A 15182-nucleotide genomic window follows, 5' to 3' on the forward strand; every position below is an offset into this window, starting at 1 on the left:
AGATTGGCTCAAAAAGTTGGAATCTGGCAGGGAAGAATTGGATGAGAATCTGAACAGATGGTCTGAATCGGAGTGTGGAAAGGGACGGCTGGTCAGCTGGAGGTACTAGGGGTCTGAGCTCAACTGTCTATCTCAGAGTGAGATTGGACAAGGACTGCAGGACCAGGGTACCTGGTTCAGTCTCAGGTGGTTGTGGTGTCAGGAGAAATGGAGTTGGGAGGCAAGGAGAGGGGCTTGTGTCGGGCATCAGAAAGGATGGATGGCTCAGATCTTGCCTTTTCCCAGCTGCAGCAGTTCACGTTGTTACAGCGCTGGATACGGGATAAGCCATGCAGTAATCGAACAACAGGGCAGGAACAATGACAACGGTGGTGTTGTGAGGATGGTTGTCCCCTAACTCTGGATCCAGATGTTGTCACTAAGTTGGTGCGACACAAGAGGAGTCTAAGTACTGAGTCTTGCAGGGATATCAGAAACAAGGTGTGTATGTTGTGGGAGTGGGGGGGTAAGAAGACATTGATCACAGTAGTTATAGATCCAACTTTGGAAGTCTACAGACCCTCACTTGCATCTGTTTTACAAGCTTCACTCCTTCAGGTGTCTTATCTGTGCAATGGAAGAAAATGTGTCCTCATTCATCGGCTCATGCTCTTCATACCTCCACTGACATCTGGAGATATTTCATATTGGGATCGGAATTCTGGAGATACTGGGAATTGGGGAGTATCTTCTCAATGTCCGTTGTCCAATTACCCACCTTCTGATTTATACACAGTGAACTCTCCCCATCCTCAGCTCCAACACTATCCATTGGGAAAGAAACCTGTACTGTGGAGGGGTAAGTCAGCTTTGTGAGGGTAACACAGGCTGCTAAACAGTTATTGGTAAATCTTTGGGTGCAATTGGTGGGGGTGGGGTAGCGAATAATTCAACTCAGAATGAGAAAATGATCTAATAGTGTTAATACTGGAAAAACTTCCCCATCACTGGAGAAACTGAGAACAAGGGAGAATTCCTTCTTGATGGAGACGGTCAGCAACGTCTAATTCATATGAGATGACTTATCCTAGGTTCAGCACATAAACACAATCACGGGGAAGTTGTGTCATTGTCTTTACTTTATTTAGAGCTTCAGCGTCACCAAACACTTTAACAATGTTCTACAAAAGTCCTATTGAAAGTGTCCTGACTGGTTGCATTATGGTCTGGTAGAAATAAGCGAACATACAGGAGTGTAAAAAGATGCATCACTAGCATACCCCACCCCACCCACCTTTGGAAGTATTTACATGAGGCACTGCCTCAAGAAAGCAACATCTAGCATTGAAGATCCTTGTCCAGGCCAAGTCATCTTCTCACAGCCACCATCAGACAGAAGGTACAGAGACCTGAAGTCCCACACCACCAGATACAAGAACAGTTACTTCCCTTCAACCAGTCAGTTGTTAAACCAACCTGCAAAACACTAATCACTCCAGATTAGCAAAACCTGACTCCTCTGATCAATTAACACTAAAATGGACTTTGCTTTTCTTGTCTTCATATTGTATTCTTTCCTGTAAATGTTCTTTTCTTGTGAAAGCCGTTTCTGTGATGCCGTGTGCCTGTGATGCACCTGCAGGGTTTTCATTGACCCTGTGCAGACATGTACTTGTGCATGAGACAATAAACTTCACCTTGACTTTGAGAAAAGTAGTCTTCATACACCGGGACTGGTTCCCATTACGTTTCTTCCTATACAGCATGCTGAGGTAATCAATGATCATTAAACCCAATTTAAACTGACTTTCTGAGATCCACATTGCCTTCTCCGGGAATTAAAGAGTGCACTGTTTAATTGGACCAGCCCCTCTGCTTTTCATAGACGCGCAGGATCGAGAGCATGTCTCTTACAGAGCGAGGCTGCAATATCCCCAAAAACTGAGAAGCAATGACTCCCCGCTCTCCCTCCAGCACGGAACCCGAGTAGCCATCTCCCATTTTGTTCCCATTCCATTCCCTGTTTCCCCAAAGTTACCAGCTCAGACACACTGTTAGTTCACTGTGCAGGTTAAGTGTTTATGACACAGAGAATATCTGCACATATTCATTCTGATTGCAAGGTTCAGATATCACAATTCCTGGGAACAGTCCACTTCACTGTATTCTAACACCACGTGCGCCTGGTCTGCAGTCGGTAGGAGAGAGAGTGTGACAGAGCTGGGAAGGAGACACTGAGTCAAATCTACAGATTAGACGTCAATATAAACATCCTCACCTGTCAGTAGCAATGGCAGAGAGTCAGTTCTCACATGGTGGTCTGGACCTGAAATATAAACCATGTTTCCCCACTGCTGAGTGCTCCGGCTTTTTCTGGATGTATTTCAGAGAATCGGTGCAGTGAGATCTGCTCAGTGGGTCCAGAGAAATCTGAGACCTCGGAGAACGTGTCCCACTGTGTTACGTTGTGAGCAGAGTGAGTGGTTCAGAGTTGTCACCTGTGTTGTTATTACATGGGTTTAAGATGAGATGAAGCTTCTCAGTGAAACTGTCTGTGTAAGTGTGGATGTGACACATGTTGTCAGCATTGTAAAATGACACTTGACCCCGCTCGTAATCCAGGTAAACCCCCAGTTTTCGTAGTTTTATTTCCAGCTGGGAGTTGACCTTTGGTATCATCACTGAATTAGAACAGACATGAAGAACCCAGTATCCCTCTTCCAGTGTGTAGGAAATGTTTCTATCCCTGCTTACAGACTCTCTGCAGACACCCACAATCCAGCTAGTCTTATTTCCAACATACACCTCCCAGTACTGCCTCCCAGACATGAAATTCTGTGAACTCAAAACACAAAATTCTCTTAGGAATCTTTTCGGGTGATCCTGAAGATTTTGATTCCTGATCATGTACTTCACACTCATCAGATCCTGAGAGAGGACGAGCCGATTGGCAGCTGTATCCGGGTCCAGCGTCAGCCGCTCTGGCACTGAAACAAAACGGTTACGATAAGAAAACCAGGTGGAACGGCCAGGATCTGAGCTGACAGTGATGAGCATCGTCTCCTCCCTCAGCCCAGGAAGTGTGGAGCCCCTGGAGGAGATTTCAATCCCCACTGCTCCCTCCGTCCGGTTTAACACCGTACGTCACAGTGATTTATTTGTTACAGGCAGTTCAATCCCCTTCCTCTGCCCAGGAAGTGTGCAGCCCCTGGAGGAGATTTCAATCCCCACTGCTCCCTCCGTCCGGTTTAACACCGTACAACGTCACAGCGATTTATTTATTACAGGTAGTTCAATCCCCTTCCTCAGCCCAGCTGACTGGATTCTGTGATGTTTTATGTGGCTGCAGTTCTCTTTTTAAAAGCTAAATGGGACAAGCCATGACAGATTCATTCCTAGTGACGCAGCAGCCCGTGAGGGGCCAGGGCCGAGTGGACTTCTATTATTTAAACTGCAGATGCTGGAGACGTGAATCCAAAACAGAAATGTATCGGTACAGGCAGCGTTTCCCATGGGAGAGTGATCAAAAACAAGAGGGTGGAGGTTTACGGGGAGAGGAAGGAGATTTAAAGGTGATCTGTGGGGTAAGTGCTTTACACAGAGAGTGCTTGCTATCCGGAACATTCTCCCAGAGGAAGTGGTGGGACCAGATACAATTGCCAGGTTTAAGAGGCATTTAAACAGACATGTGAATAGGCCAGGCAAAGAGGGGTATGAGCCAAATGTGGGCACGTGGGATTAATGTACAGTAGATGGCCAGAGTGGACTGAAGGCTTGCTTCTACACAGTAGAACTCTACGACTCTGTGAATAACCAGGACTGGGTGACAAAATCTGTGCTCAAATAAAAATCAAAAAATGCAGATGCTGGAAATTTGAAATGAGAACAGAAAACTCTGGAATCATCAGATCAGATTGGAACTGTGGAAAGAGAGAATTGATGTTTTAGGTTGTAACAAAGATCTGCACTTACAAGTTGATTTGTGGCAAATTCAACACCAGATATCAGATGGTGTCACTACTTCAAAATACAGGTCAGTGTCAGAATAAGGGGCAAAGCCTTCAGATTTGAGAGGAGGAGAAATTTCTTCCCTCAGAGGGTGATGAACCTCAGGAATTCTTGTTTTGCAGAAGGCAATGCTGGTTCGGTCACAGAATTTCTGAAGGATGGAGGTGGATCAATCTCTAGATATGAAATATATATTGGGGGTAATATGAAACATGACAGATGCTGAAGCAGATCTGATTGGCCGAGTGGCCTAATACTATTCCCATTTTTTATGGTCTATTAAGAGAGAGCAGGACCAAAGATTTGAGACTGAGGATCATCCAGTGTTATGCGTGTGGATCAGCGATGATGTTCGCATGCTCCAGTGTTTGCTCACAAATGTGATGGTTTGCTGAGTTGGGCTTCTGAAGGTCCTGAAGGTTTCTACTGGGCTGCACAACAAGGTGCAATGGGTTCACCTGTAAGCTGCCTCATTGGAGGCAAAACTTTGAGCGATATATATTGCCAAGGGTGAGTTATCCATCAGCTGAGTGTCCCAGTCCATGGATCAGTGATGGAGGGAATTGAAGCTGCCTCAACTAGGGTATGAGTTAGGGAAGGGTGTAGGGGAGGTTCTGGACACAAGACGGTGCATATGTCAGGTTGTTGGTGTTAGAAGCAGAAATGTTGCACACTCTGAACACATGCCTGATAAGGAATGGTGACTGATAAATGTAGAGAGTTGCATCTGGAGTTTCAGGAATTCCAGGGGAGAAGGTGGGGCAGTGGGAGAAGGGGAATCACAGAGAAAGAGGAAGGTACCTGGTGAAACCACGGCTCTCATTTCCTTCCACACTTTGAGATACCTCAACCTTCCTTCAGCCACATCCTCAGGAAGATCGACAGACACCACTCCAGGATGGGAAACCGGCAACTCACACCTACAGAGTCACGGACAGGAATCAGTGACACACATTACCAAAGACTCTGTCTGCACTTCTCACTGCCTCAGCAAAGCAGGCAACGTCATCAAAAACCCCACCCACCCCGGACATTCTCTCTTCTCCCCACCCCTCCCTTCAGATAGAAGGTACAAAATCATCAAAGCTCACCTCCAGGCTCAGGGGGAGATTCTATCCTGCTGTTATAAGACTATTGAACAGCCCCTTGTGTGATATAATGGACTGAAAACCTCACCATCCATCTACTACGTCATGGCCTTACACCATATGGTCTGCCTGCACTGCACACTCTCTGTAACTGTGACACTTTAATCTGCATTTTGTTGTGTTTTCCATTGTAATACAATACTGTGCATAAGCTTCTGGCACATTTACAAAGCTAGAGTGCCTCAGACTTTACACAATACTACAGTAACTTTGGGTATCACATTGCACTGCTGCCGCAAAAGAGAAAACACATTTCACCAGCTATGTGAGTGATGATAAATGTGAATCTGATATGGGTTTCTGTTGTGGACTGCGACTGGGAAGGGGGCAGGGGGAGGGGAATCCCTGTTGGGAATGGGGAAGGGAGAGGGAGGGACTGGGAAGCACCAGAGAGACATTCTGTAATGATCAGTCAACCACTTGTTTGTAATCAAATGACCTTGCTTGGTGTCTCAGGGCTGGGTGTGTCTGTGCCCGTGCTATAATTCCCCCCCCCCACCCTCAGCACCCCTGCTGTCCCACCTACGCCACACACTTCCCATGACTCTCCACTCCCAACCTCCTTTGCTGCCACCACACTTACAAACTCGCTCTCCACTCCAAATCTCAATACTCTGTTGTAAGGAAATAATCTGCATGGAAGACATGTAAAAGGAAGTTTCATGTAACAATAAATCAATTGCCAATATATTTTCGAGCAGCCTTTCTCAACCTTTTTGCCCTGGAGGAATCCTTGAAATACTTTTCAGGTCTCAGGGAACCCCTGCATAAAAATTATTATATTTAGAGCTCACTGTACATTGACGTGATCAATAATCCAAAAATAATTGTCAATGCTCTTTTGAGTAGAGAATGAATTTATAGCCAACTTTTTGGGGGGAAAAAACAGAGTTAAGCTTAGCTTAACTTTCTTGAAATTACTCTTTCTTTCTCTTGCAAAAATTTTTAAAAACTCATAAGGCAAGCATAATAAATTTCTCAGTTCTGGGTCGAACTTGAGATCAGCACAAACGGATTTCACCTTCAGCTGAAATGAGACAATCTCTATCCTTGCTCATGATGCTTGTTCACACATGTAAAAAGTTGAAAACTGTAACAAAATGTTCCTTGCTCTCCTATGAATGGCAGGATACTCTTCTTTCACAGAAATCCGGAACTTGTCCAGGGGCAGGTCAGTAAATCCCATCTTGAGTGCACGATCAGACGGCATCTCACAAAGATCCTCCTCTTCTCTCAAAGTCAAGTTCTCAGGCTGAGCAGGAGATTCAGAGAAAGGGTCCCTCACCCAGTCATACACTTGTGTTGAAAGGGAGGAAAAACACTGTTCAGGTTTGTTCTGCAGTTATTCCAGGGGGTTTTCAATAAGACTCGAGACTTTCTGATCCTTGCTCACTCTCAAGCCCAAACAGCAGTGGAAACATTTCAAGGTTTCCTTTTGCAACATGATTTTTCCAAAGATCCAGTTTCCTTTTAAATCTAAGATTCTTGTCACTTGAAGTCAAAACATTTTCTCCAGCACTTTGCAGAGACTTGTTCAGCTGGTTCATATGATGAAAAGTGTCTGCTAAGTAGACCAGTTTCTGCAGACATTCTTCATCTTCAAGGCACTCAGCAAAACCTGGCCTACTAGTTTCTTGAAAGTACTCCTGCAATTCAACATTCTGCTTAAACACTCTTTTGAGAACTCTTCGTCTTCTAAGCCACAGGATTTCTACACATAACAGGAGACTGGTTTGCTCTTTGTCCAGGTTTTCACACAGTTCTTCAAACATTCTTGAGTGAACTAGTCTTAAAGCTACTAAATAATTTGCTTCTTGTATCATTTTACTGACCGTGACTTTATATTCAAAAGATTTAAAATCTTTGATTCCAACAGTCATTTAAAATAATCAGCACTCTTACGTGTCATATGGTTGTGATTTGTAGTTGGGTGTCTTTTCAATGTTGCTGGAGCCATTGCTACATTTGTAAGCTGTTTACCACAGACTAGGCACAATGGAACAGGACAACTTGGATCACCGGTCCATGTTTAGACTCCATCTTTAGAATGAAAATTTCCCACCAATTTTCTACTGCACTGGTACATTTTTGCTCCCGTCAGTCAGTTGGCAGCACGTCAGGGGAAGTTGCGGGAGGTAATTCAGGAGGGAGAGGCTGACGTCACAGCCCAAGTTCGGGGAGTCTATTCAATGCTTGGAAAATGCACTTCACACTCAACAAACTACCGTCCTCCCCTCTGTGCAATACACGCTCACTAATTATCAACCTAACGTACTACCCTCCGTGTAATACAGCGCTTACCAACAATCGGCCTACAGTCCTCCCCTCCGTGCAATACGGTACTCAACAATTATCAACCTACCATGCTTCTCCCGTGCAATACAGTGCAAACCAATTATCGGCCTACTATCCTCCCCTCCGCACAATGCTGCACTCAGCAGTTACCAGCCTATCATCCTTCCCTCCGTGTAATACATCACTCACTAATTATCAGCCTACCGTCCTCCTCTCCGTGCAATACAACACTCATCAATTATCAAAGACCTCCCTTACCTTGTGTTAAAAACTGAGAATGGACTCAAACAAATAAAAATAGCCCTACTGCACCTTGCCATACTGGGCTGAACGACCTATAACAAGATTGCTAACAGGCGTGCTCAGTCACTGCCCACCACTGTGAGCACGAGCATCGCGTGTTGCACTTTGTTCAAAAAACAAGGTTTCTTTTTACGTGATCTCTTGCCAAATCCTAGTGAACCCCAGTTGAGAAACCGTGCATTAGAAATACAAAAGCGCCTGGCGTCAGAATTTCAGCTAAAATTTGCTCACCTTTTCAAAAGGGCTTGAATATCCTGAGGGGAAAGAGAGAGAATAGAATTGAGTGAAACTGTTGCTGAAAATCTCTGGAAGGGTTGGAGATTGAAGGCTGGACATTCAACCAGAGGAAAGACTTCGAAACTAATGTGATTGTTTTCCACAGCAAAACCCTCCACTCTGAGGTTATTTCTCTACGTCCTCCAATACATTCTTCTCTTCTCAAAACCGAACTGTTGAACAGCTACTTCCCTTCAAGCATTCGGTTGAAATCAGCAAAACCTGAATCACTACAGTTTATCATCACTGCGACCACTTTGATCCCTTGCAGCAAAATGGACTTTGTTTTAACTATATTCTTCCTTATAAAAATAGTGCATAATTTATGATTCAATTATGTTGCAAGGAGGGGCCACTTTCTAGGATCAGAAAAGTCTGCAGAAGGTTGCAAACCCAGTCGGCTCTGTCACAGGAACTTGCCTCCCCAGTATTGAGGAGTTCTTTAAAAGGCAATGTATCAAAGAGATGGCATCCATTATTGAAAAAAACAAAATGCTGGTGGAGTGTCTCTGTTAGTGAGGCATCGCCTCTCTCTCTCTCTCTCTCTCCCCCCCCCCCCCCCATGCAGTGAAGGGGAATGGGAACTAGCACGGAGTCTGCTGTAGGCTGCAATGCACAGTGGGGAGGGACTGAGACTAGGCCTGGAATGGGGACAGGTGGGAGGATGAAAGGCAGGGTAGTGGGATGCAGTGGAGGGGAAAGAAGAGGCAGAGGGTCCAATGCACAGTGGGGAGGGACTGAGACTAGGCCTGGAATGGGGACAGGTGGGAGGATGAAAGGCAGGGTAGTGGGATGCAGTGGAGGGGAAAGAAGAGGCAGAGGGTGTTTTAGGGAAGAGTGAAGCACAGAGAGGGGGAAGAGGAAGGGACGATGGAGGTTGGGGAGGGGAAGGGAGAGAAAGGTGGGTGATGTGAGACTGCATTGGTGGTGATATCATCGGCAGCAGCCAGGGGCAAATACAGCGTGGGTTGTTACACACGGGACCGGTTTTGTGAAAGGAGCATTTGGAGAGGAATGACATCATCTGCGTCCGTGCAGAAATGGGAAACATGGGGATGCCATTGTGATTCAGGACAGCTCATTCCCGGCCCCATTTCCACACTTATTTATTTAGACACACAGTGGGGAACAGGCCGTTCCAGCCCAGTGAGCCGTCCCACCCGGCAACTCTCCAATTTTAACCCAGCCTGAACTGGCCTACTTACTGGTATGATTTTGGACTGTCGGAGGAAACCCACATGCACATGGGAAGAATTTCTTTCTTACAAAGGACACTGGAATTCAACTCTGAACTCCAACAGCCTGAGATGTGATCGTGCCACTCTCTTCGCTACCAAGCCACCCCTCCCGAATGGTATTTATCTGGGCTAAATCAATCCTCACTCACATGGTGCTGCCGGCGCCATCTGGTGATGCTTCCAGCAACTGCACTGGGATTTCCACACTCGGGACAATCTCCATTACAACATTCACACAGGGATCAAACCCAGGGCCGGGAAGGCAAGGGCAGGGTGTGAACCCACCGCTGCCTAGTCTCTGAATGTTTCTGAGTTTCTATAGAACTGACTGCACTCGGGAAACCAGATTTAACCCTAGTTGCTCATATAATTAAATTCATTTACAGGTATTTAAGACAGTTTGGATCCCCCAGACAAGAATGTGACTAATCCTGTACCTTGAGGAGCCCATGGGGATCGTGAATTTCTAATCTCGCTTTTACACCTTGTATCACTCCTTCAATGGAAGAGATTTCGTCGACTATTCTCTTTAAATTGTTTTCCAGTTGTGTTAGGATTTTGTCCGCTTCTCTCTGCAGCTCTGCTTCCATCTGCTGTTGCTTCTCACGCAGGAACTGGTGCATCTTCTCAAATTCAGCCCTGATCTCACAGCTCCGTCCATCCACCTGGTCCTGAGTTAGAGTGAGGTTAGCAGAGAGTTACTGGCCAAACATAATTCATCGATTTGAATGATTTATTTTCTAAATAACAAATTCGGTGCTGCTTGGAGTGGTTATTTACACTGGGGTCAGGGATGCTTTATTTTTTAAGGTAAAAAATGGATGCTGATTGGAGTTTTGGTGGGAGTGTGGTCAGAGTAAACAATCATGGACACAATAATCAACCAAAATCCAATCCCGCGGATCTGACTGGATCTCTGGGATTGATCCCCATTCTGGAATCGAAGAGAGAACAACATGCAGTGATGAGGACAGTTCAAGTTGTCCTTTGGGAGTTCAGTAAAGTGTTTGACAAGATTCCACATGGGAGGATGTTTGGGGAGGTTACACCATAGGATCTGGGGTAAGGTGTCCAATTGTATCTATAAACTTGGCTTGGCACCAGGAAGCAGATTGTGTTGTTTCAGTGATTAGAAATTTGTGACCTGTGATGCATCACGAATATCGCTGATGGGTTTCCTACAGTTTTGTTCTGCAGATCATTTTGGATAGGAGTGTACAAGATATGATTTGTAAGTTTTCAGTTAACATGTAAATACTTGTGTTGATAGAGTGGAGAACAGTTATGGCCTAGAGGATGACATTGATCTGTTGGGAAATGAGGCAAAGCTGTGGCATTGGAATTTGGTCTTTGGATGTGTGAGGTGTTACAGGTAGGGTGGACTAGTAAGAGTTGGATAGAGACAATAAAAGCAATGTCTTAGAGATACACATTCAAAATGATGGAGGAACTCAGCAGGTCAGTCAGCATCTGGAGAGGAAAAAGAATAGTCAAGGGATCAGGTTGACTCTCTTTATCAGGACTGGGATATCTAGGTGTGAGTTACAGACTGGAATCTAATCAATAGGTTCAGGGTGGTCTATATATAGAAAAGTGGATCCTTGGATTATGTTGGAGGCTGGGATCTAATCAACGGGTTCAGGGCGGTCTATATATAGAAAAGTGGATCCTTGGATTATGTTGGAGGCTGGGATCTAATCAATGGGTTCAGGGTGGTCTATATATATCATTGTAGTTATTATTTACAATCAGCTGCTTACATTTTGCTGTGGGACAGCATCGTACAGCTGGAAGGGGCCTGTCACTGTCAGTCTCTTTACTTATTTATTGAAATGCAGCGTAGAAAAGGTCCTTCGAGCCATGACGCACAGCAGCCCCCAATTAACCCTAAACTAATCAGGAGACAATTTACAATTACCAACTGAAAAGTTTTTGGACTGCAGGAGGAAACTGGACACACAGCCCAGGAAACCATCCAAAAACACTCAATGATTCCTTACCTTCAGCCCCCGGATTGCAGCCTCCCCTTCCTGCTTATTCTGAACACTCTGGTTCATTTGCTCTTTCAGAAGCTTCAGTGACTCTTCCAACTTTTCCTGAAAGTCAGAAGATGCAGAAGAAGATCTGAGAAAGGAACCTTCCAAAGCTGCTGACCTTGAAACATAGAAAGGAGTAGGCCATTCGGCCCTTTGAGCCTGCACCACCATTCAGTATGATCATGGCTGATCATCCAACTCAGAACCCTGTACCTGCTTTCTCTCCATACCCCCTGATCCCTTTAGCCACAAGGGCCATATCTAACTTCCTCTTAAATATAGCCAATGAACCGGCCTCAACTGTTCCCTGTGGCAGAGAATTCCACAGATTCACCACTCTCTGTGTGAAGAAGTTTCTTTTCCATCTCGGTCCTAAAAGGCTTCCCCTCAATCCTTAAACCGTGACCTCTCGTTCTGGACTTCCCCAACATCGGAAATAATCTTCCTGCATCTACCCTGTCCAATCCCTTTAGAATTTTATACGTTTTAATAAGATCCTCCCTCAATCTTCTAAATTGGGGGGCTGGTGACTGGGGGGATAATTCCTGAACCCGTGGGGGAAATAGAATCATTCTTTCAAACCTTCCCACCAGTCATGTTCACCTCCCATTTACCTTCCATCTCCCAGTCCCTCTCTCAGTCCCTTCCTCAATATTGTCCTTACCCCACTCTGCCCCTCCCAATCATGCTGTATTTTCCCATTCCCCCCCCGTCCGATCGTCTCCAATCTGATTCTATTTGTCTTCTTTCTACCGCTGCCTCACCTCGACCTCTCCCCTCCACACCTCCCAATTCTGCCCTACGAAGCTCAAAATAAATTTATCGAAGTGTTTCTACATCTTATGTTAGCTTGAGATTGATTTTCTTAGAAGCATTTACAGGAAAATAAAGATATAAATAGAATTTATGAAAACCCACGAGTCCATTGGATGTGGAATCAGTTCAGTGTTGAGGTGACTGAGGTTATCCACGCTGGTTCAGGAGCCTGCCTGACCCGGTGACAGGTCGTACCTCTTGTACCTCCTTCCCAATGGCAGCAGCCAGAGAGCATGGCCGGGATGAGAACCCATCTCCCCTCCCTCCAGCCTCTCAGCTGTCAGACATCCCTCATCTCCACTCCTCTCCCCCTCTCCCCATTCCTTCCCTTACTTTTGACCTTTTCTTCGTTCCCTTTCTCTTGCCATATAGAAACATAGGAAATAGGTACAGGAGTAGGCCATTCGGCCCTTCGAGCCTGCATCGCCATTATTCTCCGATTTTCTTCCCGTTCAAAACCTCTTTCTTCGTTCTCAAACATCTCTCTTACCCTTACCCCGCCCTCCCCTCACCCACCCCCCAATGTTGTTAGTCCAACTCTGTCACACCCTCGCAGCGTCCTGTTTCTTAACGGGCCATTCCCCTTTCTCCTGCTCTGTGCCTATCGTTTTCCTTCCTCCCCGACCTTCATCGCCCTCTCTCTACGCTCTCCACCCTCTCAAAGTTTCCCTTCTCCGTTTCCCTGTACTTACCCACCCGCCCCTCTCCCCGACCGCACGGCAGGGAGGGCAGGCGGGTGATCTCGCACCTTGAGCGCCTGGGCTGCCTCCTTTATCGGGATGACATTGTGCATCTTGTGCTGCGCCGACAGGCCACACACCAGGCAGATCATCTCCTGCTCCACCAGGCAGAACAGTTTCAGCTTCTCGTCGTGCTCCCGGCAGACAAACTCCTCCGTCCGCTCGGCCGTCACCCTCAGCTGCCTGACCTGCTCTGCGACGTTGCTCAGGATGTGAGCGGGCCTGGTGTTCCTCTGGACGAAAACCTGCCGGCACTGGGGACAGGAGACATCCCCCGAGACCCTCCCCCAAACCTGAGAGATACACGCTCCGCAGAAGTGATGTCCGCACTCCAGGAAGACCGGATCGGCGAACACCTCCAGACAAATGGGACACGTTAATTCCTGGACAAGGTTTGCAGAAGCCATCTCGGTCCTCTCTCCCCCACTCGGAACTTTCACTTTCAACTCTGAGCGAAAGAGTCCGACTTCCTGTTTTGACCCCGTGGGTCCTCTCAGAGGCCGCAGACGTGGAATTGCTGTTGGTTTCTTTTGCCACAAGTCCCGAGCCTGTCTTGCAGACTCTTCACACAGATCAGACAATCTCACCGTGTATAGAGGTATAACAGAATGCAGAATAAAGTGTAACAGCTACAGAGAGAGTGCAGAGCAGGTAAGCAGCGTCTTTCTGCAGATGCGCAGTGGAGAGCGTTCGAACGTGTCGGTGTGAACGGTGTCGACTCTCCACTGCGGGGGGCAGAAGACTCTGTAAGGGTTTGTCAAAACTACCCATCGGCAACAGCCTACTCGCCATCAAGGACGTACATACAGAAAGGGGCCGGAATTATCGTGAAGGATCCGACCCAATTTGTCCCTCTCCCATGAAAGGGGGGGGGGGGGCTGCGTAGCATCCACGCCAGGGGCACCAGGCTCAAAAACAGTTACTTTCCCTAAGCAGGTAAACTGATCAACATCTCCACCCATTTACCCATATCTGCCCCTCCCCCATCACCACTATTTTTCAGTGATGGATCAGGTCCAGAGTAACAATTATCTTGTTCCCCTTTACATCTGTGTACTGGAAATAACATTAAACTATCGTGAATCTTCTCATAGCTGCGAGCCCGTTATTGATCTTTTCACTGCGGCAGAGAAGCTGTCCTGAAGCCTGGCGGTACATGCTTTCAGTCTTTGTACCGTCTGCTGATGAGGGCGAGGAGTTCCCGACACCATGCTGAAATTCAGAAGCATGAGAGAAGATCTTATAGCAGCACATTTTTCTTTTTTATTATTTATAGAATCATATTTTAACTAAATAAACTGTATTCGTGATAAAAATATTTACAAGATTGAACCCTGCGATGACCTTTCATTTGTCACATTTACTGTCAATACGTTCTAAACTGATGTCTATGAATGATATGATTTACATTCAGACGCACCAACAGCCCTGCGGCCGCTCCTGTGGCTCTCCGGGACGGTGTACTACCACGATAATTAAGGGGCTTCCTCTCCCCCGCCTGCCCCTCCCTCTCCAGTATCAGGAGACCCCTACACCGTGTTCCTGTCCCACCGGGCCCTTGCGGTGGCTACACCGAGTGTCAGTGCGTCCCTTAGCACGTTCCCCTGCGGCCTGGAATGTGCCGGTCGACAGCTTCACCTCATATACCGTCTGGGTCGTCTCCTGCCCCTTGGCATGAACATTGAATTCTCCAACTTCCAGTAATTCCCTCCCTCTCCCTTCCCCATCCCAGTTTCATCCAGTCGGCAGCTTCACCTCATATACCGTCTGGGTCGTCTCCTGCCCCTTGGCATGAACATTGAATTCTCCAACTTCCAGTAATTCCCTCCCTCTCCCTTCCCCATCCCAGTTTCATCCAGTCGGCAGCTTCACCTCATATACCGTCTGGGTCGTCTCCTGCCCCTTGGCATGAACATTGAATTCTCCAACTTCCAGTAATTCCCTCCCTCTCCCTTCCCCATCCCAGTTTCATCCAGTCGGCAGCTTCACCTCATATACCGTCTGGGTCGTCTCCAGCCCCTTGGCATGAACATTGAATTCTCCAACTTCCGGTAATTCCCTCCCTCTCCCTTCCCCATCCCAGTTTCATCCCTGCTTCCCCTCCCCCACCCCTTGACCTTTCCCCTTACTGGTCGTTCACCTGCCACCCTTCTCCTTCCCACCCTCCCCCCACCTTCTTTATAGCGCCCCTGCCCCCTCCCTCTTCAGTCCTGACGAAGGGTCTCGGCCCGAAACGCTGACTGTTCGTGTCCACGGATGCTGCCCGACCTGCTGAGTTCCTCCGGCGTGTTGTACGTATCCCTCACGGACATCTCAATGTGCTGCCTGACCTGCTGAGTTCCT

General features: G+C 46.9%; 1 protein-coding gene across 1 annotated transcript in view; it reads right to left on the minus strand.

Annotated features, from left to right (window-relative positions):
* Positions 1–1107: 1107 nt before the first annotated feature.
* The window catches only part of LOC132394812 (uncharacterized), a 37705-nt gene continuing 23630 nt past the window's right edge, over positions 1108–15182 (minus strand). The window contains exons 8-14 of the mRNA XM_059971219.1: positions 13914–14051; positions 12848–13465; positions 11248–11343; positions 9685–9918; positions 7965–7987; positions 4789–4907; positions 1108–2966 (exon numbers count right to left, since the gene is read on the minus strand). Of these exons, the coding sequence (XP_059827202.1) occupies positions 2440–2966; positions 4789–4907; positions 7965–7987; positions 9685–9918; positions 11248–11343; positions 12848–13465; positions 13914–14051 (1755 nt within the window). The 3' untranslated portion in view covers positions 1108–2439. The remainder of the gene's footprint in view (positions 2967–4788; positions 4908–7964; positions 7988–9684; positions 9919–11247; positions 11344–12847; positions 13466–13913; positions 14052–15182) is intronic.

The sequence above is a fragment of the Hypanus sabinus genome, chromosome 5 (assembly GCF_030144855.1).
Source record: "Hypanus sabinus isolate sHypSab1 chromosome 5, sHypSab1.hap1, whole genome shotgun sequence".
NCBI lineage: Eukaryota > Metazoa > Chordata > Chondrichthyes > Myliobatiformes > Dasyatidae > Hypanus > Hypanus sabinus.